General features: G+C 42.4%; 1 protein-coding gene and 1 long non-coding RNA gene across 8 annotated transcripts; one reads left to right on the top strand and one right to left on the bottom strand.

Annotated features, from left to right (window-relative positions):
- The first annotated feature begins 41 nt into the window (after positions 1-41).
- Positions 42-4,853, top strand: RsfS312 (ribosomal silencing factor RsfS-like protein, 312). Of its 3 annotated transcripts, none has more exons than XM_086989348.1 (6): positions 42-182; positions 1,548-1,840; positions 2,180-2,534; positions 3,275-3,471; positions 3,667-3,820; positions 4,453-4,853. In XM_086989348.1, the coding sequence occupies exons 2-6, from the start codon at positions 1,679-1,681 to the stop codon at positions 4,578-4,580; spliced, it is 996 nt and encodes a 331-aa protein (XP_086845474.1). In that variant the 5' UTR covers positions 42-182; positions 1,548-1,678; the 3' UTR covers positions 4,581-4,853. The 3 variants fall into 3 exon arrangements, with proteins under 3 accessions (XP_086845474.1, XP_022662072.1, XP_022662073.1); XM_022806337.2 differs by having other exon boundaries at positions 64-432; XM_022806338.2 differs by having other exon boundaries at positions 68-432; positions 3,278-3,471.
- Positions 2,563-21,888, bottom strand: LOC111251414 (uncharacterized). Of its 5 annotated transcripts, XR_015327841.1 has the most exons (7): positions 21,640-21,888; positions 20,816-21,166; positions 19,729-19,886; positions 18,747-19,269; positions 17,182-17,724; positions 3,238-16,115; positions 2,563-3,113 (listed from the first exon to the last, which is right to left on the bottom strand). It is a non-coding gene; the product is annotated as an uncharacterized LOC111251414 (long non-coding RNA). The 5 variants fall into 5 exon arrangements; XR_015327839.1 differs by having other exon boundaries at positions 2,563-16,115; XR_015327842.1 differs by having other exon boundaries at positions 2,563-7,910.
- Positions 21,889-26,193: the final 4,305 nt, after the last annotated feature.

Raw genomic sequence — 26,193 nt, 5'->3', positions numbered from 1 at the left:
ATTGTTGTTATTTACGTTCAGTCTTCGGCCGCGGTGTCGGAGGAGAGCGCGTGAGGTCTACTATCTGTGAGTTGGGCCGCTGTTGCTGTGCGAGGTGTTCAGCACTGTAGTGTAGAGAATAGCGCACTTATCTTTGCGAACAAGGCGTTCGAATATGTTCCTACATGGTTAATTTGTATAGCGTGAGTACTCATTAAACAGCTAACTGTGCTGACCGTCTTAGTTAGTTTAACTAACACTGTGTATGAAGCACTTTTTCCATTGTGCAGCTTTTGATAGTTTGGTGTATTTCCCTGCTTATTTAAAAGAAGACGAATAGTTAGTGTGGCTGAAGTGAATACTTGATTAGCAGCGTGGGATTTCTGCTGCCATCTGCGAGCATGGCTGCTCTGCGGAGCGCATTGATGACGATGTCAAGTCGAGGAGCAACAGGTTCGTTAACTCTAAACTAAACTTTTATCATTAATGTGAATATATTACCCGTTAAGCAAATAGTAAAATTTAATTGAAATCTGAAATGCAATGCGAATATCCTAAAATTTGCATTGCCCTAGTTACTCCCTTGCGATGGACGCTTTAAAGTTCGCACTTGGAGAGAGTAATATGAACAATATAATACATTTTTTTGTAAGCTATGAGTTAAATAAGGAATGTAATCGTATCGTATAAAAAGCTTAGGGGGAATTACAGTTAGAACTTTAAGTTAACCAGAAGAGAAATTCCTGGCACTTCGTTAATACCAACCTATCTAGTGATCATATTGGCAACCCACATTAAGGTGAAGCTAACAACCTAGAAAATTCAGTATTATTTAAATTATTTCTTCTAACAGTAATTTGCTGTCATTGCTTGAGAGAATATAAGCAGACTACAGAGGCGAGCGGTTTATCTAGTTCACTACCACGAATTGACGCGGAGTTAATATTTGTTCTAAAATTGTTGAAATATATCTAAATATGACTTACTAGCGCCTTATATAACGTTGTAATGATCTGTTAATCACGCTAACAAGCAGAACTATGTTCGCCTAAAAATCGGTTAGTGCCCCATGCTTTTTGCTCTCTTACTGCGATTCAGCCATACAATGAGTCACTTGGATTCTGCAAAAGAACACGTCTTCAAAATACCAATGCTGCCATCCTTTGTCATAATAAGACGTGCGTTTCCAATCAGATTTCACCAAAGCTCTTGCATGTTGCTTTCTTACAACGTGAGAGTACCAGCTCAGCCGATGTAACGCACACGTGTTAATGATAGGTATGTCATGCCTGTACTTCTAGGCAGACGTGTCCTGGTACGAACTCATTTCTTGTCTAACGTAATTCGTTTTTTCTCAGCAGATCCAAACCAACATAAATTACGATGAACAAGCACACGAATACTAGCAAATCTATATTTAAAGGGTGCCCTATATTTCGAAGACATTTGTCTGTATGATTTCATAAAGTAGAAGTTTTTCCTCTTTGTAAATCTTGATATCCGAAACTTTCAAGTAATAAAGCTCTTATTTTGCTGACTAATTCGATAATATCATTGAATTTTATTAGCCTTTCGACCTGGTTCTGCCGATGGAATCCGTCGGAGCGTTCAGGCCGATTTTACCAACAGGGTGTCAACGTGCCTTGGTCATCGCTGTATTCATAGAGCGGTAACGAGACTCCAGCCTACAAAGGTACCGATGACGGATGAGGAGCGAAAGCTTCTTGAAAAGCTTGGGGAGCCAGATCACGAAACACGAGGTTATCTCAACGAACTCTACGATGAGTTCGACGTGGGCGCAGAAAAACGCAAAGAACAGAGACAACAGCGAAAGCAAAAGAAAGATCATTCAAAAGACAAGGTCAATTTCCTAGACTAACAGGCGAGAATGCTTGACTAAGACAATTAGCAAAAATTTCTTCATTATTAGGAAAAATTAGCTTTTTCGAGAACAAATTTAGATAAGTCATGCTAAAGCGTAAATCAAGGTCGCATATAATTGTTCAATATACATACTATAAACCTCAAATTAGTCTGCTGAGGAAATGCTTCCAGCATATTTAAAACAAATAAAACATATGTTAATTTCCGAAATACTGTCTAGCATGTGTGTCCAATTGGGTTTTCTACCTCCTATTTGTTCTTGGGAAGAACGCCACACTAATACCTACATATTTTGTGTGTTATGTACGATCTTCAGCAAAGTGATGAGGACGCTGCGCCTAAATCATTCGTGGCTCCAGCTCATATAGCAGAAAAGCGAGAACTGTCAACGATGAGCTTTATTCGCTCTCTGCACACTTCACGTATACTTAAAGACAGAGCACCAAGTATAGGATCGTCCGACGGTAACAGTAAAAGTTCTTCGGACATTGGGGCCGAAAACGATTCGGAAGTCTCAGACAATCACGTCACTATGAAGCCCTCAATAAAGGTGCATAAACAAAGGCTTACGGATGAGACGGAAATCATCTGGGATCATCAAGAGAAACTGGATGCACAGCATACCTATAATGACTACTATCCAGAACAGCAGAAGGTTGATCTTTTGAGAGGTACTCGTAAAGGGATCACAATGCTTCCTTGTTTTATGAAATATCTCCAAGATTTATTATGAATTGATGTTGTCTATGCGATCTACGAAAGTCTCCAAATGAATTTAGCGTTTTGCTTATAGGATAGAACAGAAAAGGTAGGTAATTCATATGCTCTTTTACAACGAACTTCTTTATAGAATAACACACGGTGGAGAGAAGCGCAAAGAAGGGTGTACACATAATTTATAAAACAAAAATAGTTAAGACATTGGGTTGGTGTACTTCTTAAGATTAAATAAATTTCCTCAAGTATTAAATATACAACGTTGCGTTATCCTAAAAATCCTGCACTTGTGCAAAGCTTATTGTTTCACCATGAATGATTGCCTTATTCTACAAAATCCCATTTAGTAATTTCGCTAATAACAGTAATTTCGCTTTGTGTATGTTGTTGTGTATCTGTGTTAAATGACAATTTCAATAAAAATTCTCTTCTTGCCTTACCTAGTAAAATCCAGTGAAGGCTGAAGGGACATAATGCACTTCTGGCAGCATATCTAGACAGGTTCAATAATCTAGAGTTTGCGCAACACTCCTCTGTAAATACATATAAATAAATATACTAATCCGTATACAAGCGTTATATATAACACTTGATAGGATGCCATTTATATTTATATAATAAAACAGTTTCTCATTAATACAATGAGTATGGTCTTACCTAACTGCTCGTTATATCTACTTCTTGTTTTTTTAAGTAGGAATTAAACTACCACGCGGTGAAACTGGCGTCTTCGATATTGATGATTTGGTAAGCGTTCTTCGCGAGGAGCGGCTACTGGACGTAGTGGTTATTAAGATTCCCCCGAATCTTCCTTACGCTGATTATCTCGTGATTTGCTCAGCTATATCCGTTAGACAGGCAAAGGCCATTACGCAATACCTCAGAAAAATGGTAAGACATCACAGAAATGTATAACATAATGTACACGAGGAGGTTTTAAAACACATCTAAGTCCAAAGAAAGTATAGATACTAACGACTGCGGAAAGTCAAAACCGATTATGTTCGCTTTTACAACAATGTCCGGCTAATTTCCATAGCTTGTTAATGGCAACTTTTTACGCATTGTGTATTTGCTATTGACTAGTTCAAACGTAAAAAGCGGGCGGATGATGCTGCTCTAAAGATCGAAGGGATGGACTCTGATGACTGGAAGGTACTCGATATGGGAAATATTGTTTTGCACATCTTTGATCAGCAAACGCGAGAAAAGTATGATCTTGAGACGCTATGGACCGTTGGTAAGTACTATCTGTGTGTCCCTATAAATCACCGAAATCTTGGATTACCCTCCGAGATGCCTTTCATTCCTCTCTTTTTGTGATTCGACGAAAAATTCAGGTGTCCAAGTTCGAATTTGGATCCTCATTTATAAAACAAAAATCGACACCTACAACAGTGTGAAGTGCACCGAATGATAATTTAAAAGATCTATGATATCCGTGCGAATGTATGAGTTTTAAATATTCAAATCATATTGTTCGTTTGCCATACTAGTGTGCTCGTTTAGCAAAGACAATTACCGACAAAAAAATTCTTGAAATTAATGACATCTCAGGCAGTCTCGAGATAGTCCTTGTTGCAGTTTCAACAATATCCTATCTATCTTTAAAGGGAATTTCAACCGCGAGCTTACAAACGTATGTTTTAAATTGCATGCATGAAGCCGTATAATGAAAGCTTAAGCGCCACTGAATCTCAGCACAAAAACGAATCTTACTTTAGCTTACGTTTAACATCGTTTTTGTAATCCAGTTTTTAGAGTAGTACGCATTAAATGCATGCACCAATAGTGAAGAATATATGGGTTAGCAGCAGACGTACCGCCTCATGCATTTCTATTCCTTTTCCTTGGGTAAAATTCTGTCTTCAGGTGCCGATATGGACGATCTAGTACGGGATAATGGCGAACAAGAAGATGTTGACACACTTGAGAAGCACATGAGTTTTGTTCGAAGCCTTATCCCGCAACATGCGACTACATCTACAGACTCGCCATAAACTCATGTTTTGATCAGAACGTCGTCGCAGCTCATACACGAGACAGCTGCGCTAGTGTCCCTGTTCGATGTTGTTATTCTCAGCTATCCATTTGAATGAAAATTAAATGTTCGCTGAAAGGCTAGCAAAGAACAAGAAGTACTGTTATTATAAATGAGAAGATGGGGAAATAAATGAAAGAGAAAAAGTCAAAATGTGGAGTGTGTGCTCTATCGAGGATAATAAAATCAAATATTTGAACAAAGTGCAGCTGTAACTTAAGCCATAATTAAAGTGTTTTTACTTAGAAAACTACTACCTCATATGTAGTTAGCCTTACTGTGTGCTGCTTTATCTGAGAAAAGTGAAGTAGTGAACCTTGTCTAGCATATTTTATAGAAAAAAGGATGCGATTATAATCTATTTGTGCATTAAATCGTCATTGTGAAGTAAACGGTGAACTTTAATTTTCTATTTTAACTTATCCAGGTTTTGTTTCTATGAGTTTTTATCGTAATGGTATTACAACGACTTAAAGAGCGTGTTCTGAGATATGTCGACCATTCTGGCGTTAGCATATAGAATTTGTTTAGATCTAGCACATAAAGGTTTTAGCAAAAACAGGTATTTTTCATCAAAAATGAGCAAAAAATGTCTGGTTAGCCGTCCTTCATCGTTCTCCGATTATCGGTTATCTGATTGAAAGTAGTCTTTAGATCGTACGATTTGCATTAAGTTCATAGACGTTTGAGGAGTTTTTCCATCAAGCCAACTTGATCAATATAAACCGGTTTCACTTGAGTACACTATGATAATAAACGATAATAAATAATTAGAGATTATCTATTATCGTTTTATATCTCAGTCATTATACATACTGCATATAACGTAATAGTACGCGTAATAATAACCACTGTTTATTGGTTAATTTGATATCTAATATGTACGCTATACACACAACGCCGATCCGAGTGACAACTATGTAGGAGAAGCCGATACCCAGCGATTGCCTGATACGATGGTCAGCGGAATAACAATAGAAAAAGCATAGCTTCGATCGTACTAAAAAATATTCATGCATTGCTTGCCATTAAGATGTCGCTGAAGTTAAGCACTGCTTAAACGCGAGAAATTTAGCTTGATTATTTCATTCATTCTATTATATCAATATTTATTGAATTGTAACTTTCAAACGAATATTTACTGAGTTATAGATTAAACCATGAATAAAAGATTAAAGTCTTTCCAGAGCGAGATATAGACACCTCTCATTTATTGCAGAAAATTGACTGCAAATAGTTTTTTCAACGTTACCTAATTATTGCTAATACAAAGGCTGCCCCCAGGATGAACAGTGAAGCTGAATCCTTAGCCGGCAACTACAATCCTTAGACCGCACGATCAAAAATCCCTGCTTTGCACGATCTTCAGGCTTAGATATCTACATTCTATCTTCTAATATCAATGCTAATGATATGCATCATCTGTGTATGTTTATTGGTAAGGTTTTTATTGACTTCTGGGGGATTTTGGGGTGCTTCCTTGAAAAACTGTAGGGGATGTAAGACGAAATATTTAGGTATAGCAGAGGTTCAAATTGATTTCAGAAAAAATAGAAAAACGAACAGTCAAAAATGGGTCTATGCAAGGTATCTTGTTGCACAGTATATATAAGTACCTTTGAGTAACAACACTTTACGTGTTCCTCTACCTAAAATTGTTATATTCAGTCGTATTTCTAGCTCTCGCATTTCTTACTGAGAATTCCTCTTAGATCTTTTCGTTAAACTGTTCCTCGCATTAAAGTCAACCTGTTTATTATAGACTGTTATATGGAAGCCTTCAAAAGACAAAACACTGTTTAGGAAGCTAAATCCAAAAAAATCATTCCAATGTCGAGAAGAAACACCGATGGTGCTTCTTTCCGACATTAGATAATACACTACCCTTTGTATATGCATTAGGAAAGGTTAATTGTGAATTCAATAAGTTTTATTATTCAGTTTTCAAATAGATCACAAAAGAATTCCTAAAATGGAGGAAGTCCTATTGTTTGTGCTTCAAACGACGACCTTTTTCTTTGACTTGGTATCCTCCAAACGCCAACGGGGTTACTGAAATGCTTTAGTAAGCCTTAGATGTGACGCATTGCGACACATCCTTTTTCTCGATGATATAAAAAATAAGAGTGGAGTAAAAATCTCCACTAATTTACAGCAAGTGAAGACTGCCGCAATGGAAAATTCATAATCTAATATTGCCAGATGTCAAACGATGTTATATAGGTCAGAGTTTTTCATGTATAAATAAACGATTAAACCTGAACTTGAAGAATCGGGCATCCAAGGCAGTTAACCACTGTGCTCATTAAAGTAGTCGAGCTACTCCGAATGTCTCGTCCGAATAGTATTGAGCTGCACAGAATCAGCCAGCAGCGAAGCCCAAAGCCTGTTCTGAATACCTGAACCCCGAGTGAATTTTCGGAGATTTCCGATATCTCTACAAAGTCGTGCCACTCTTCGGAATCGTCAGCGGATGTTTCCCAACATACTAACCAATGTAGTAGACTATTCATGTCTGTTTGAGCACGCAATCCGTGGCCATTAATTAAGCCTAATCTTTTAAGGATGAGGGAGAAACCTTTTTACGAAATTTCCCTCGACTCTTTAAGGTATCTGGTTGCGGAATCCTTCCGACAGACCTGAAAGCTTTTAAACGGCATAGAAACCGTTTGAAAACACGGTGGGCCTTTGTCAAATTTAGCAAGATATCAAACTATTTTTGGCATCTTGCTAAATTCATGGGTTAAACAGATATGCCGTAATATTTTACAACGATAACTCGTCGCGGCATTTTCTTGATTGGTACTTCCGTAATAGAAGCATTAAGTCTGACACAGATTGTGATATGCCTAATGCTAGAAGATGCTCTAGTGGACAGATACTAAATAACTTAATTTTTAAGACGAAGCTACAAATTTTAATCAATTCCTCCTGTGTCTTGTGGTTCTTGTTTGTGAATACATGCTAAACCATGGTGTACTGCACTTTGTGTGATTACTGTTACGTATATTTTTTTTTTGTATAACATTCATTGGTAGTTTCGGAGAAATTTCGCAAATTCTTTTACATGAAAGCTTTTCACTTTCATTTTTAGTTCCGGGGATGTTTTATTTTTCCGTCCTACGTTACGCCAGCCCTCTGTTCTCTAGGCACCACGTACCTCAGCCTGTATGCTGTGACTGCTAGTCATCTTTTGCCATCATGCTTTTACAAGTGATTTTCATGGTATCACTGTTGTGAAAGTTTCAGCATCAGCAGTAGTATCACGCATCGAAGTTCCACGGTTCCACTGAAAATAATGTTTTTTACGTAGCTTTTATATCCCTTAAAGGATTTGACACCTGTAACAGTTCTAGAACACCCTATATAGAACATGAAGCTTTTTTACACGTACGAAAAACGAGCATTAAATTAAATACCCCAACGTCACCACTTGCTAGTCGGTAAATAGTACCGACATGCAAGATATCGACTCGCCATAATAAAAATAAGTTCAGACGTGAAGTAAACACTGTTTGACACTGCATAAGCCAAACTGTGGAACTTAATTTTTCGTTGTACTGGCACGATTGTCCAATCTATAGTGATTTCGACAGGAAAAAGTATTAATTAATTCTCCGTCAACACCAGACAAAAAGGAGCGGAATATATCTGCAAGGTCGACGATCATCTCGATAACACTGTGGCATCCATAACGAGCGAGGTCCAGCCTTGACCCCGACAATTTGTTGAAGTTGTCAAGAAATTCTTTACCACAAACCCCACGTGGATAGTGTGCCATCAATTCAACAAGATAGACTTGAAAATTGTTTCGGACGGCTCGTCGACGCCTCATGAGATCACTGTCGAATTTTGCCCTTCAGCTGAAGATATTCGTAGAGCGGGCAAACTCACTTCAGCTTTACACCAGAAGGTTACGTAAGGAATTAGATGAGATGCTATTCAAATCGATATGTGGATTAACAACAACGGACATAAGCTAGGCCAGTTTCATTACTCTAATGCAGTTTTTTTGCACACAACGTATGATTGATAATTCGAGAATGTTTCTACATTTTTAAATCGAGCAGACATGATTCAATGTGGTTCGTCATATTGCTTGCATTTTGTAGTTGCATGTTATTGAGGCCAACGAACATACATACCTAACAGAGTCGAATTGAAAATAATAATCGTAAGAACACCTAAAAGTAATTTACGTAGCAATGAATAAGTTGCATTGCAGATACCTGTCTTGGCGCCTATCTGGTCCTTCCAGACCAGTTGGGTCCTGAGGTTCCGGTCGAGTTATTACGTACGCGAACTCAGAGAATACAGTTACCCGTTTCATTTCATTTGAAATTGAAGTGATAATTCATATAGCGACTGAAGAACTTTTTAGCATTTAAACAGCCCAAACAATCGCAAAGCAGTGGGTCTTTATGCCAAATGGCGTACGCTCTCGGCATAACCTGTAGATAGAGTTGCGGATGCATTGGCAAGACTTAACATAGTAAGCAAAGATCTAATACTTTAAAATGTCACCAATATTTTCATCTCTGCTCATGGACGAATGGCCGTTCAAAACGCCAATACAATTATGTCTATCTCAAGCTGGTTTATGAATTAACCCTTCCAACTTTCATAATACTCCCCCAGTGACCTTCATGATACTTTCAAATTGTTGAGGTTTGACGTTATTTAATCTAGTGCTAGGCTTTTAAGGGCTTATCGCTGACAAGCTAACCAAATATTAATTGAACTCGAAATTTACTACCAGCAGGTGCGAAAAATAAAATACGCAACAAATCGAACTTGCGCTAATGGTCGTCCACAGATACATCAAGATACAGTAGAGGGTAGTAGGCTGATGTCACACCAAGAACGGCTGATTGAATTGTCTCAACTTCTGCTGACTTATGTATGCAGTACCCAGTTTTTGCAGTTTCTACTTCATTTGTTTCTCGTCCTGCCGCAACGGTACGAGATATAGAATCCAACGAGACTGTTTCTAGCATCTCCATATCAGATAATGGACGCTGCTGTCTAGGGACTTCAGCGAAATGACCCTGAATACAGCACTATACTAATCCAGTCTCCACTTGGTAATTCCGCTATGACGAAAACTCCTACCACAAAGACAAGAAAATAATTCCAGAACGAATATATTTATTGGCCTTCCCGGCAGACGATCTGTGTTCTGTATATGCATGTAAATGAAAGATACGATACCCTTTTCAACGAGTTGCAAATATGTATGCGATAACTGACGACAACGAGACTTTTTATCCCCCCGAACTCTTACGACTGTTGGGTAAGATCCGCATTTATGCTAGAATATGGCAAATCGAAGTCAGAGTTTTCTCAGCTGATCGTGAAGTGGTTTTGAAAAGTCTCACCAAGTGGCTTGTGTTTTTTATGTAAATGAATTACCTCAAAGCAGTCGGTCATAATCCGAGATTTTTTTGGGCATCGTACCTCAAATATACAAGCTAAGAAAAAACTAACTAAACTATACCATATTTAGAAAAAAAAAACAGCGCAGAAGAGCGTCTTTTTTGGTTGCTGTCGAATCTACCGGATGGAAACACATAGTCAAGCCTGCAAAGGCAGCGACTCGATCGCCCGCATCATTAGGTTCGTTGTACACGAAAACTGGGATTCATAATATTGTCTGATATGAAGACAACAGTTATGTATATCTAACTTTTTTTGGAAAATAACTTACTTTAATCCCGCGAGCCATTTGTGGCTATTGTTTTCTGCCGCTTCTCAAAACCTTTCATTCGCTGAATGCGCAATGTTAATATAATATTGTAGAAAAACTCCAATGTTCGATTATTATTCCTCTCAGGGACTTATCTCAATCATTTTGTTTCTTTCTAGGTAGATGTTAATTCAAGGTTGCATTTTAAAGTCTATCTTAGCTGACAGTGCATTCGAATATAGACTGAATGTGGTATTGAAATATTTTTTAAGGCGAGAAGTTGTTAGAATTACCCAAATGTGGAGATTGTTAGACTCCGTAGCCCCTAATAATTAAAAAAGCCGTAAAATACTAAATTACTCGAATCGGCATGGATCGAACGGCGCGTTAACGTCACGACGTCACATCTCTTTTACGCTCCATTATTACACACAATGAAGGCGCAGTTCTAAAGGAGTCGGCAGCTTTTCCTCTCCTGCCCTTGGCTTTTCTGGCCTTGTCCTGCCTGGCGTATTGAAGATACTCGTTAGTGGTCGCTCTTCTCGGTCTTATTTCCTTTCCCAAATTGTTGACGCGGTGAATGCGATGCACGTAGCTAGGGGCACACATACAGAATGTTTATCTGAACGAGCGATGCGAGAGTAACGGCTGCAGAGAGTTGTCTTCAATTGCTTCTCCTTTGATGCACGCCCCTCGAACACACTTCACCACAGAGAAAAGGTATGCGACCACTTCTACTATGGATGATAGCGGCAAGGCACCTGCTTTCGTTGATGTCGGCATATCCTCGCTAGCTGTATTAGCGAGTAACGCACTACTACGATTGCATGGCAATCTGTCAGCGCCAACTAAGGCTTGCTAACTTTATATATTTGTGTGTTTCCTCCTGAGAAATTTCAAATGTGGATTTACGTTACACTGTCCATCTTGCAACGAACAATCTACACCAATCAACGTCTCGAATACATTGAACAATAAAGAGAATAGGGACATTAACAAATTGTTGTAGTTAGACAAAACGACGCAATACAGTATAACTACAACCTCACATTTTTGTACGGCTAGCGAGCGTGCATTGGTAGCAGAAATGCTCACCTGCTTCGTAGTATTCTACTTTTTATGTTTCTTATTCATTCGGGTGAGGCCAACGTCGTTGCGCTTAGAAGGGGCCTTGGCCAAGAAGAGGGAATGAGGATTCCTACCAGTACACCTAGACAGGGTCGTGGTCATGCTCGTTTTCGTTGTTGTAGACGCTGTCTTTTGGCAGGCGGCTTGTTTGGGCAAATCTTGTTATCAATGGCCAGAGGCGCGTCAAGCGTCAATCGGGGGACAGAGGGGCGGTATTCGATCTGTTCGTAGGGTTCGGCCGCACCGCAACCAAGAGATAGCCGTCTTCAGTCTCCGCCAACTAGCATTATACAGTAGTAGAGGTTGCCGTAGTGGGCGCCAGTTCAGCGTATGTCCGTGAACATTTATTTGTATGTCTTTGTGTTTTTATGTACGCGTGTGCGTATTGCGCTTACATACACTCAGACGGACACACGCCAACAGGCATAGGACAATGTGTATGGATGATCTCGCATCTTGACATCGCTTTCTCTCTCCTTCGCTCAGCTAGTGTATGTGGCTATGTGGTGCCTGCTGCAATGTGGGTTTATGTATGCTCTCCATTGGAGAACATCGTGCTGTTAGTGTGAAGTACGGTGATGACGATGGCGACTGTGGCGGCAGTTCTGCTGTGGCGATGGCGGTATTATCAGATTACAGCTGTGTGTTCGCCAGAGGTTGCCGCAGGAGGGACAGGAATGACCCAAAGAGGACAAAGTCCGACGGCCCGGGAAGTATTGGAAGGGGAGAGGGTCACAGGGGTACCTCAGGGGTCGCTGGAGCTGCTGGATCCTTTGGGAGGGGCGGGAGTAGGGCAGGGAAACTCCGGGATGCGGAAGGCCGGACGGCTAGGCTGGCAAACGAACGCGCACACGGGGAGCCTCGTTCGTCGTAAGGGAAATAGACATATTTTAAAGTTTGAAATAAATGAGTTTGCCGACGGAACGCGTCCGCTCGTTTCTACTACCCTCTGCCAGACGAAAGCTGCTGGCTACTGCCTGGCCTCTTTTCGCACCCCCCCTTTCCCTGCAGACTCCCCCATGTGTTACTACCCGTATATGAGTAGTTCGAAGTGCGTCTCTGTGCGACGGCGTTGGCTTCGTTCCACCGCAGCCAACACCGTCGACAAGCCGCGAAAATTTCGACTGCCAGCGAGAATGAGGTTGCCGCCAATCCCCCTCCTAGCGTTTCCCTGCTTACCACCAAATAGCAGGATGAGAAGGCAAATTTGGTGGTTGCACTGTTTGGCGGAACCAGATACACATATAGATGCTCATAGACAGCAATGTTGATGAAATATGGCGCTGTCGATGGCCAGCTGATGTCACCAACGGTCCTCCGTAGCTTGCCCCAGTCGAAAAGGAGGTCTAAACACGACTTGTCGGTCACACTGTTTGTTTCGTGCACCGTGCGGCCAGCTACAAAGTAGTAAAATTATTACACACAAGAAACTTTACTATGCCATATCTTCAGAAATTTTACCCGTATTTTATCTTTTTGAGTTTGTTCAATGTATCAGTGTTCAATAGCTCGAAAGAAGTATTTTACAATTAGCATCGTAATATCTGCACATTACTCTGCGAAATCCCGTAATAATGTCGAGACACACTTGAGGCCTATGAGATTCTTGTCAGATTCAATGCTGTGCTTAGTAATGGTATTACGTCGCAGTATGCATTCTAGTGAAGTCCTTCCGTAGTCTTTAACTCTAAATTGTTGCGCCAAATTCAACATTTTCTGCAGGCAAAGAGCAGCAGCTTTAGTTTAGGCTAAACAGTTCCTTATTTTCTAAAAAGCGCTATTTCTGCACCATATAAGTTTCCGCTAACAGACGCACGCTAGACCTCGCGGTCCAGATATGACGAAATTCATATTAGACGTTTTTCGTATTAGCTTATAAGCCAAGACACAATGACTCGGAGTCCCGTATATGAGAGCACAAGGACGTCTATGATAATCTACAGCGGTCCGAATAAACAATCCGATTTTTCTGAGAAGTCAACTTATACTTTAAAGTGATAATTTACGTCACAGAGCTGGGATTAATTTGCGCTGGCCTTTCATATTCTGAGACTTTGCCTTTCAAGTATAAGTCTAAGGATCTCCACCACTAAGTAGAGTGCCTTACCACTAAACCATCATAAGAAGCGGACGTTTACAAGTAAGTGGTGAACTCATGCAAGGATCCGTATTTCGAGATTGTTTGATAGAAGCCAATACTTGAATGTCACGAAGCGTAGGGAAGTTGTTTCCTGTAACAAAAAAAGCTCATATCACTCAACTCATAACGTTGAGCCCAGTAGATAGGGCGTTTGCTCCACCGCAATGTTTCACCTCTTTCCTCAGCTTGCTGCACCCTCAAATCGAGCGCACGGGCGCAATCTCGGATCTAACTGCCCCAATACCAACCGTGGAGTTTGGCAGCAGCTTCGGCCACAGATGCGCCATTCCCTGATGGATGCGTTCATCTCTCGTTACGGCATCAGCGTCAGTACAGGCGTAGCCGGTTTCTGCATTGACAAAAAGTGCCAATATTACTCGACAGACAATACGTTCGCGCTTCAGTTCCGAGCTTACCAACTGCAACGGCCCTGGCTAAACGACGTAGACCCTTCTTCAGCGTCGACCGACTATTTCTGCCTCGCTAAGCATCTACCCCTTCTGCAGCCTAACCCAGAATCACTTCTCCTTAGCTTTCGCAACTAGAAGCTGTTGCTGCAGCTCCTGCCGCTGCTTTTGTATGTTTCGCTATCGAGACCCAGTGCACAGTAGATATACAGCTTGCATTCATTTGGGGCAGGGGAGGAGAGATGGCACTACCTGGTGAGGCTGTGGAACCGAGACCCGTGATTGAGAAACCAGCAGCGCAGTAGGGCAAGAGTGGGGCATGTCATCACGGCTGTCTATCGCATCTGCGCCCGCGGGCAGGAGCGAGGGCGTTCAGACATAACCACAGAGGTTGACGATGGCGTTCGTAGAGACTACGACTACGCAAGGCGCGCTGGATGAGCTAGCGCAAACGACAGCGACGACTAGCGGTAGAATAATAACAGGACATGAGAACAGGGTGCATGAGATAGTTATTGGTGAACAGGCCAACGACTGGCGAGGAATGTCGAGAAGGATCTGATTGTGAATCAGATTTCGACCTATTTGTCCTAGCTCGATTAAGTCCGAAGCGGTATACTTAAAGCGCGACTTCGAGAAGCTAGAGAAGATTATCTAACAATTATATGGCAGTTGATAACTGCTACAAATAAAAGTGCATGCGCATCTGCCAAGTACCATATCACTTATTTGATATTGTGTTCACTATGTAGCGAGGATTAAACCAGTACAATTTTATGCAGTCCGGTATCAGACAACACGGATGAGCTTACGAAAGGCCTATTATCTGTTGAATCGTCGATACTATTTATACGCCCAATGCATGCTGCTAAATCGTGCGCTTTTACCTGCTCATAGAAATTAATGTGTAAAGGCCAGATTACCCTTGAAGTGAGTAATACGTCTCTTTCATGTATGTTCAGTCTGTGGACATACTTCATATACGACATATATGTTCCGGGTGTTTTTATATTTCGCATAATAATTAGTACAGGACATGTCATGTTCAAACAAAGTTACTTCACAGCTTTGTTCATCATTGAGCTTTAAAGTTGAACGGTTGGTTGTCTTTGATGTGTGTTTATGATCATAACAAATAAGCTTGACCCTATATATTTCTATCCGCTGAGTGTTCGCAGATTTGTCAGTATATATTCGCATGTTGTCCAGGCCGTTCAACGTGTGACATGGCTCGGTGAAACAGGTGCGCGTCGTCGCTGTAGATGCGCATATATATGTGATGCGCAAAATGTATGGCCTACTACATACATATAAGGCACGCTTGACTGGAACGGCGGTAAATAGTTGACTTCGTAGCGTGAAGTTCTGAGTTGTACAGTCGTACCGGGGTCTTCGGCGATGAGTAAGTTGCGCTCTGCGTTATATTTACTTTCGGGGGAGAGGCAGGGCAAGGCGAACGAAGCGAGGTATCGAAGTGCGCGTGTGGCCCATTTTCGTGCGTGGTTGCGGAGCCGCTGCTTCTCAATCGAAGCATCATCGTCTGCTCCTCAGCAGCACAACAAATTGTTTCCCATTTTTCAACGAGCAAATGCCAACTGGCGGCGCGATGGTAAGTAAATGCCGTCGAACGAGGCGCGGGTTTTACTCAGTCGCATCACGCTTCCTGTTCTTTCGAGGTTGCAGCTAGCGATTTTCGAGGACGATTTTGCCAACGGCTTCTGTGTCTGCAGGGGTTAGGGAACCCTTTCAGAGGTGGCAACAGCTCTGCGGTTTACACGCCTGGTTTTCATTCGCCTCCCACGTCCACCCACTCACTCACTTGTCGCCGTCTGGCGTTTGGCCTCGAATCACGAGGCTGGAAAGGAGAAACCATGGGGATTATGCCACCTCCACGATTTGAGAAACGTGCGGGATGCCGAGAGAGAGGCCAACTAGGGAAAGAATTTCCATAAATATGAACCACCTACGCAACCTTGTTCTTTGATCGCAGCTCACCAATTGAAGTTGACTGCTTTTGATGCCGCTGCTGACGCTGTACATTGCGCCAGTGATGCGTCAGTACATATTGCGTAGCGGACGAAGCAAGTGGCATACGAATTCAACGGCGATAATCTATATTCGTCTTTTCGCCCCCTGGAATAGGGTAGAAATCAACTTCGTCTAAGTCTATTCATTTTTATAGGGATACATTTATACTTGGTTCATATATATCTATATATAGTTAGTTAAATATATAGTTTGGTATTTGCTATTGAGTTCTGGCTAAACGGATGCCAATAAGCCTGCGCATAGGGGCACGAGCGGGGCAGATATTAGGTAAAAAATTAACTAGAAACGACTAACGTCATTGTCTTTGGTTTCCTGTTGTTGTATTTTGTGTATGAGGTCGAACATTGCATAGTTTGTCTTTACGCTGCAAAAATGATTAGTGAAAACAATTTTACAGTTCTATTGGTCGTTTGTTTAGATTTAGTTGACGAACTAAATATACAAGTAAAAACACTCACGCGGGATCTTTTTTCCAATCCGTGTTACTTCAAATATTAAATATAACAAACAATTTGTTTGTGAGATCCCGGGCTTTCACTGACTACTAAAGGCGTTGATGATGGATCGTTACAAATCCACAATGCATTTATGCCCTTGTTGGGTTTTCGCAAATTTTAATTAAAAATTTAAAATTTAAGGTGGTTGAGCATATAAGGTCTCTGAAAAAGTTTACGCACCTACAACATGTGGTAGTAAGCAAGTTATTTTCTCGTGCATTCCTTTCTTTTGTTTAACTTAATGATTATTATCAAACCCAGTCTTTGGAACCTCTCCAAAGCGAGCGTAGCCCCGTTCGCCACCATATCAATACTTTGAATTTGAAATTAAATGAGAAAGAAGAAATCTATGGCACGGTACGTATTACGATCGCTGTGTTTCGTCGTCACATTGACAATGGTAAAGCTGCTCCAGTTCCTGCTTTGTGTGTTTGGGTTGACTGAGTATTGACATGGCCTTTTGCATTGACAAGAACCCGTTTCATATACAAAGACAAGCTAGTACGCGTGTACCGTATGTTCGCACCTTCCTGGCCGTTTGATATACATGTCTGGGAAGCTAAAGATGTGTGCTAGCTAGATGACTGTACACCAGCTGCTGCAATATATTGCAAATGAGCAATGACGATGTGTTCGGCATCATGTTTACCTACCTGAGCTCCTCATGCTCTGGTTCAGCTCCTCTCGTCACCCCTCATTCGCTGGGGGCGTGAACGAGGTATGCATTTATACACGGTTTCACGCATTGACACTGCCTGCACGGCCGAACCAGTCTGACTGCTAGCTGCTCATTGCACGGGGGCAGCCGAAGAGCGGGGCGTGCGGCCAAAACTCGTGATACGGCCACCCTGCTTTGAGGCGCTTCGAAAGCGCCCATGTAGGGTTAGATGAATCGTCTATGTATGCACTAGTTGGTTACCGAGCATATGGTACAGTAGTAGCGGCGGTAGCCAATAGCGAAGCACGGAAAAGTACGACGAGGAGCTGGCGAGTGAATTCGTTGCCTAAGCTGAAAAGGCAAGAACCGACGACGGCGATGACGGCGAGGGGCGAAGTCAGCAAAGAAAGAGAGAAGGAGATCATGTAACGGGACGGCAACGCTGCTTTGGCTTTTTTCGTAAACACGTGATGACGTTGCGGTCTACCGTAAGCTGGCCTGCAGGATGAACGAGGGAGATCTCTGCTTTTGCTCTGGCCTAGCGAAATGGACGACGCACAACCGTGTGTGAGAGGTGAGTCGGCAACAGTACTCCTCTAGTACCCCAGACTAAATCGCTGCTGCATAATACGACGTCGCGCTGGAGGGGGACTGAGGGTAAAAAGGGGGCGCGATCGGGAACTAGGAAAGGTTTGGATGCCGTGGGTGCTGTGTGGCAGAGCAGAGAATATGAGCTCCTAGGCGAGAGTCTTTTGGAGCATAACGAGTCAGCAAAGATTGATCGCGTTCTACATTCGGGCCACAAATATTGCTGTCAGCTAGACAAATTACTTTAACTTTCAAAAAAAAGGGAAATACGGGAGCGGAGCGGGTTTTAGCTGCAGGAAAGATTTGGGATAAAATCAATGTGCGAAGTAACTAGCATTTAATTAACTGTTTCCCCGAAGCGAGTGAAACGTTTTTACATGATCGTGTCAGCTAATATGTTATTCAACCTGTAGCCTTCAAGTGTTTATAGTTTGGGCTGAGAGAGTGTCTTGTCTATATGAAACGCGCTGATTAATACAAGCTACGGTAAGGGTAGCCATAGCGTGAAAAGAAATTACTTTAATTATCGATTGATTTTATAGTGTGCATTTGTATACGAACAGGCCACAACATCGTTGAGACCAAATTTGAACCGAAAAGTCTCATCGAAGGTGAGCACATCTAGGTCGAGCTCAACTTATTACAAAAAAAAGTTTTTTTTCTTTAAATTTTATATACTTCCAAGGTTCTGGGCTGCTCTGTTATTATTTTCGACTAATTAAGTTATTAATTTGCTTTGCATCCCACCCACAAGGTCGTAACACTTTACGGTCCTTGACATTCAAATGTGATTATGCGTGCGCAATCCTATTACTATAAGCCGCTGCTCACATTGATGGTATGGCTGCAAGCAAACTGTCTGCAGCGTGTGGAATAATTAAAGCTTGTACCTAAAGTGTTATATATATATATATATATATATATATATATATATATATATATATATATATATCTTATACATTGTATAATTACCTTAAATCAATTAAATGTTACCGTGCGAGTTCCGAGGAAAATAGGAGAATTGATGGTGTCTTCTATATAGGCGAATCACTTGAGCATTGTGTCTCACTTCTCGAGGCATTTGATCAATTCAGATACGCAGTCCGTCAGGGATGTGTAGATCTGTTGCCCCACAGGAGCCACGCCAGTGTCCTGCAGAGTGCGCCTTTACAGAATAAATGGATTCTTCAGCGATCGACTGGCGGCGCGAATTGCGCCTGATCTCTATTGCGATTTGATCTCACCCCACTGAGACGATTTTGTTTTTGAATCACTTATCTTACCGTAAAATGGGCAAATCTTCAATCTTTATGGCGCATATATCATGAAGCAGTAAATATGCTAAAGATGATTCTGCTTGATTGGTGACTCAGTAGTGCTGCTCGCCACACAACAGCGCTGAAGTCTGCATTGGTCTTGTATAAGGCACTCGCAACTGAGGTCCTTTTGAAGGATGACCATAAAGGGAGTCTACCACGATGCGTCACTCCGACCTCTATTGCAGCAAGAGAAAAGGGGACAGAAAGTTAGGAACTCGTCTAAACGACGTCACATGAAATTTTTATCACTTTTAAGCCGTTGCAAAGAGTTCGTCCGACTAAACGTCTGAAAAGAACTTGCAAATTAACCGGGCCTATAAAAAAAATCACTGCCACTAAACTTAGGTTAGGGAAAAATACGTTCGAATTTTACGGATGTTTATTTACAGAAGCCTGGTACGGACTCAGTTCTACTGTCTGGTTTTTAGGCTTTAACGCCAGTTCCCGCAGTTATGCGTAGTCAACGCGAATAAGTTGGCGAGGAGTTTTGAAGTTGGTTTACGCTCCGGGCTAGTACACATACAATGAGCTTTATGAACTGTGGACCTAAGTACAGTCAGAGAGCAGCCATCCAACAAATGTTGAGATCGCAGAAGCGGAGTTTTCTAAGGTAGGTATACGGAGGAAATTTGTACCAGGCTTGTCCACTTCCGGCCGCATTTCCGGTTTTTAGATTGAGTAAGCGCTCGCATCTCCTCGTGGTCTAGTACGTCCGTCAGATTGGCCAATTCTGTCTCAGTCTATATCTGCTGTACCATCTGCCGTCGCTTTACCGCTTCCTTACTGACCAGCACTGTAAGCATTAGAAATATCATGACATCAGCATCGTATTCGAGAACTCATATCACCCGCGGCAACGGCGACCACAGAAAAGAAACCGGTCATGCTAGATCCAATGCGGCATCTAAGCGGCCATTTTTACAAATAAGCTGAAATATTTAGAAGAGTCAATATTCGCATAACATGACCAGTTTTAGAACCACATGTAGTAATATATGTCACATAGATGGGGCGGCTGGCGACTACATCATCACCTGTTTTTCGCTATTTTTTTTGCCATAGGTCAAAGAAATAGGCCTAAGTCGAATGGTCATTTGAAATCATGGCTACATTTTGTATACTACTCACTGTTTAGTGAACCGCTTATTTCAAATCTCGCTTGCGATCTCTGAGCTCGCAATGAGACAGTTACGGTTTGATCAAAAGTAGGGAAACTAAAAGTTACTCGGCAGTAAACGCGTTCCTACAACCAAGACTGCAGTATCATTTATGGTAAATCCAGACGCAGCCTACATACCCCCTGTATCGTATAGTTGAGGCGCTATACGCCTTACTTGTTTGTATGCGGAACATTCCCGGACGGATTGTTAACCCAGAAGTTGGAGACGAAATATCATGTAGCTATCGACATATTTAGCACATAATAAGAAAAGTGTATACTTTCTTTTTTGTCATAAGAATTCGCAGATAACTCTGTGCCTTTAAATTCTCACGTAAGAGTTGCTGAACAAAAAATGTTACCATTCAGTTAATATCAGTTCTAGCTGGCATCATTTTAATTTGAGAGGGCACATCAAAAAAAGTAATGAACTGTGGTTTCACAGCCAGAAGATAGGACAAAAATCGATATTTGGTTAATCGGCTAAAGAGACCCGCATAAGTGTTCGAGGTTCTAGGGCAGCGTCCATCGATGCTTTCTTCATAACAGAAAAGGATGCTTACTTCAACTGTTATTTACTTCGTGGTCAGCTTCCCGTTAACCGGAAGTCAACAAAATTACTTCTCATGCTCTCAGCCATAGCTTCGTGGGTAGCGTAGCGGAGTGCTAATTTTAGGAACACTTTGCAGTCTCGATTCGAATCCAGGCATAGGCGTACTTTTTTCGTGTTGTGAGCCAGTCGTCTGATTGAATGTCTGAAAAAATCAAAGTACAAAAAGAGGTGTGCCTGGCAGAGGTTCCTCACAGCAGTAATGTCGAATCTTTTAATGGTGATTTTTGAAGTACACACAAGCGCCGACTCCATGCGAGGTGCGGGGGGTACCTGGTCGATATTCGTTTTATGCTCCAATCGCCTACCAATCGTACGATTGATTGTTGTAATTTTTTTTGAAACCATTGTACCCAATATATGTATGAATAAATAGTTGAAAGATATTGCTGGAACGGTTGTTGATATTCCTAGACGATCACTTCAATGTAGACACAATTTGAGTACGTAACTAGTTATCCAATTTAAATTCTATATAAATGTTGTAGGGAGGGAACCTCATAGATTGCTCTAACAAGCCAATATGGAATAAACGTGTCGTAGCGGCCCCATTTTTTCTCTATATTAGCCAATCGAGGTGAGCGGGAGAGCATTTGATCGAACCTATGCACAGTGGCATCGATAGTCAGCGTTTTAAGATCGGTTCGAAATCATGCCGTTGCGAGTCTTCGCTGATCCTATTCAATTTCGTAACATCTTCACTAATACAGATACGCTACATTCGGCATGCATGTGTCTGCGATTGTTCATAAACAGACATTCTCTTCAAATACATACTTATGCTATCGTAGAATGTTCCTCTTTTGCCATCACTACGCGTTGTCTTCTAACGTATATGTGCTATGCTAGCACGTAGGCTGTTACATGAAGTAAACACAAAACAGCAAATATACATATATATACTAGTGCACTATATACACACCAATATATATTGGTGTGTATATAGTGCACTAACGGCCAGTTAGTGATATCGTATTGAAATGACGAGTGCTACGGCACGACCACGATGGTGTCAGCATACCGCTATGGCCGCTCTGTGGCGTCCGATGTTGTCCAATGATGCGTGTGATTATTCGTTTGCTCGCGCGCAAACAGGGCGATCAGCAATGGCTTGCTTTGACTTGTGCGTTGCTCCTTTAACGGTTCGCTTCCTTCGCACACACCGACCAAGCCAAACTCGCACCATTGCTACCCAAACGGGGCCGCAACATCAACAGCTAACAGACAGCACCCCACATACTAACCCTACAGAAGACCACATATATAATGTCTTTCTGCAAGCGGGAAAGGTGAGACAACAGCAATAACGGTCTCCTATTAGACAGGATGATAAGGCGTGAAAAAGAGGGATCGACTGTGCGTGTCTCTCACTGTCTTTGTAGAAGTGAGAGGATCTACGAAGTGTCTATGAGCGTGCCGGTCGTAGGAGCAGGGAAGTGCGCTATGCGCGGTTTCGCATAGGTGACTTTGCCGGCGCGGCTACCTCTTCCAAACTTTTATTGCCGCTGTGGCTGGCATCGGCCAGTTAGCCCTACTGCAGCTTCACACAGGATCTCTCGCGTCTCGGCTCTCGTTCGGCGGCGACGGCGGCGGCGGCGGCGGCCTCGAAACTACAACCTCGAAGTCTCCGCCAGAAGCATTCCTCATTAGCACTACGATGGCTTGAAAGGGAGTGACCGGTTTATGCCCATGCCTACACATCACAGACCAGCACTCATCATTAAAAAACAGCTGTATGGAAAACCGACAATAGGCTTAACATAGGTACGCTCAATTTGAGGCTGAGAAATTCATTGGCTGTAGTACAGAAAAAAATATATGAATTGTCGCTGATGATGGCCATCTGGGCTGGGTAATTAGGATCACAATGATTGCCAGGTGGGCTTATATCCCTAACCAGCCCGGTCTTGTCATTTAATATGTGCACCGTGTTTAAATTTCCATTTTTTTCTTTTTTTGTTCGGCAAACCGAATTTTCAACTGAAAGAAAATGTTTAATACAGTTCTTCAAAAAATCGACTTCGAAGAATCTGCACATTGAAGACAGAATTGCACATTTCCAAGTAAAACCCACAATTTTCATAAACGACTCCATAGCAAAGTAATCGGCAGTTACGATACTATCAATTGAATTATATTGTAAATCAGCACTAAGCTGACTTGGTTAAAACTTTAAACACCTTTAACTAGCGTTATATCGGGTAGTCAAACCAATGGCATAGTTGTTATTACCATCCAAGTTGAAATGTTTCTTACTCACGCAAGCATCTTCGCGGCACCCCCTTCTTAAATCTATGGCGAAGGATCTCCCTTCACTGTCCTTTCGGGGGGTTCGCTCGGTATCGGGTGTCCTAACCGTGTGAAAGATATACAATGCCACGTGATCCAGGAGTTAGTTGGCACCGGCTGCGTCTCCAGCCCGGCCACAGTTCTTGGTGGCTTGGCCTGTCCCAGCAGCGATCCGAGGATGTCTTCCAGCCTCTGCTCGGCGACCAACCGTATTGGCCGAGGTATGACTACTCGTTGTGCTAGACGCTAGCATGTGCCATTCATGCGCATGCATCAGGAATGAAGTATGAGCCAGCATGAAGTAACTCGGCCACCTCTGAACAAAGACAGGGGAGTCTCGTCTCCTCCAGCTTGTCGTTATCCTCGTTCCCGGGCGATATCCACTCCTGAGCACAGAATCATATGACCTCTCCTGCAAGAAGATGACAAGCTACTTCCTCTGCGAGCATAAGTACACTTCAATAGCTTACGCGTAGACACCAATGGTGGTATTTAGCGATTTCTGGAAAGCAGTAGTTGAGCGATGAACAGCGGAGCACCGATCTGGGGCATATACCCCTAAATAACGTTAGTACCGTTTCATCGATTACGTCATAGAGGCACGTAAAAGCCTAACGTCTTTACAGGACGAAAATAAATAGTTTGAATTTTTCAGGGGAAAAATTACTCTGATGAATGCAATTTGGTGCGTACCGTCTTTCAACAAGCAAGCAAAACGAACGAAGTACTTACATAACCTGTAAACTCAGCTTACTTAATGAGAACATCCTGCCATATCAGGCGGTCCAGTTTCTCGTCTTTTCTTTATGTACAGCTTACAATAGTTAATATAGCTTGAATATATATATATATATATATATATGACGATCTGATCATTTGACTGAAAATGAACGTTTAATATGAATATCCAAAGCGTTGTTTTCCGAATAGCTGCTTTAAGGACTCATCCATGACATCCAACGTATAGCACATGTTAAGGCCCGTGAAAAGTTAGGTTACACAATTTAAAGGTACCGCTAGCAGCAAGCTTTCCCTGAAATCTGAAAAGATGGTTTCGAAGGGGAGCATTTTTGTTCTCGAACGAATTCTTGTATTTTTTTTTTTTACCGAATATGTTTAGCGCAGAACAAGCGAAAAATCCCATCAAATATTCGTAGTATCCCCTTAATCAACTATCATGCAAAGCTAAAAAATCACTATACCTGCAGGGAGCTAGGGTGAGTTTCGCAAAAGGCAAGATGGCCCAAAGCCTTATGAGGAACGTAAACAGTCTTGTATTCGTTTGATGCTTCATTAACGCGCTGCTTTAGTTGATCGAAGAAGATCACATTAGGATCGCTGCACCAGTCAAACAGTGCCACAATGTCTCTTGATAGGTTTTATGCTGCTAGTAACAGTGAGAACGACACATCTTTAAATTGATTTGTTGCATTGTCTTTCCCTCCCACCTATTCGCTGCTTCAACCCTCAACCGCCCTTGTTATTACTGTAATTCGACCGATATAGCTGTACCAGTTTACCTTCGTTAGGCTCGAATGCATTTATTGGCAAGGACCATTTATAGACTCAAGTGAATTACGTCTGACCCGCCTTCGGCAGCATCGGCACATACAAATGTACGAGCTGGCCGGCAAGAGTGAGGGGTTCGCAGTGCGTTGAGGCTGGTAAATGATATGAGGGTTGTTGAAGGGAGGAAAAACTCTTTGGGCGGGGGTAGGTGCTTTTGAGGACGAAGGGGAAGCCTGTCGAGGCTGACAGTATGCCACGAAGAGAGTATCGGTGCACACTTAGCCGCTTGGATTGCTTCGGCGCAAGCTGTGGATTCGGCGTGAGGCAGCTATCAGGGCCACCATAAGGGAGGCGACGGCGTTGTCGTCAATAAAAACGGCCGTTGTGGGCTGCCCCGTTCTCGCGCCACAGAGCAGCAGAGTCCTCGGCGATCCAAAGCGGTATGTATCCCTCTCTCACGCTTGCATTCTTTTTTTTCACTCCATCCGAAATGCGCGAGTATCGTCATGATGATCATTGAGTATAATGCCAACAGCAGCAGCAGCGGCGGCGGCAAGAACAACTGCCCTGGTCGCGTGAGTGAGTGCTCCCACTATATCAATCGACTTTGCTTTGGTCTTCGTGCTCGACTCCATTCGCTGTCCTCTCTACAGCCAGAGTTCGACGCAGAAGTAAAGGACGGCGATGCAAAGGAGAAGCCATAGTTTGCTCTGTCCGTTCTTCTCTTTCTGGCTGATTCCCGCTAGAGTCCTTTACCAGCCGATGCAGTTTCGCAACCACAAGGGCACCTTGATATGCTCCCGTACGCATATAGGACCACTGGCGCGCTTGTTGTGGGCTGCACGGTCTACCGCAGCGCAGCCATAAGTTCTCATTGAGCTGGAGTCGGGTTTCGCGCGCGGGTGGCAGTACTGGCAGGCGACACGACCTCAATAGTCTCTCCTGTGAAGCTGGTATCGGTGCCGGTATTACATTACACATTACAGATGATCATTCGGTGGGACTTCGACTGACTGGGCCGATCCAAGGTGTCAGGGGGGTCGGGCCCACGAGCAGGACACCAAAGAAAGCGAGTCATACCGAACTGCAACACGAACGAAAACGGAGAAAGAGAGGGAAAAAGCCCATAAAACTGATCGTGTGCATTGTATATAATGTGCGCGGTCATACATAGCGACATGCAGAGATTGACAATGAGACGCACGCGCGTCACATAGTACTAAATAGAAGCAAACAAATGTCATTCGTGTACAAATACTCCACACACCGTGCCTATTGTCTTTACGTACATAGACAAAATTTGCGCAATAGCATACCTTCGCACCCGTCCATACACCAAACGTACTCGATATTTATCACTCAGCAGATATCGACTTTTGCCGTCATTTTAATTGATTCTTATTTTTACGTCACGTTACTATTAAGTCATTCTACGCAAACGGCACTCATTTACGTCATCCTACTAGACGCTATCCTCTACCGAACGATCCATGCTCAGATGCTACAGATGTGGTTGATAGAACTGGAGGTTCG

The sequence above is a fragment of the Varroa destructor genome, unplaced genomic scaffold (assembly GCF_002443255.2).
Source record: "Varroa destructor unplaced genomic scaffold, Vdes_3.0 BEIS01000005.1, whole genome shotgun sequence".
Classification (NCBI taxonomy): domain Eukaryota; kingdom Metazoa; phylum Arthropoda; class Arachnida; order Mesostigmata; family Varroidae; genus Varroa; species Varroa destructor.
This window is presented reverse-complemented; position numbering and strand designations above follow the sequence as displayed.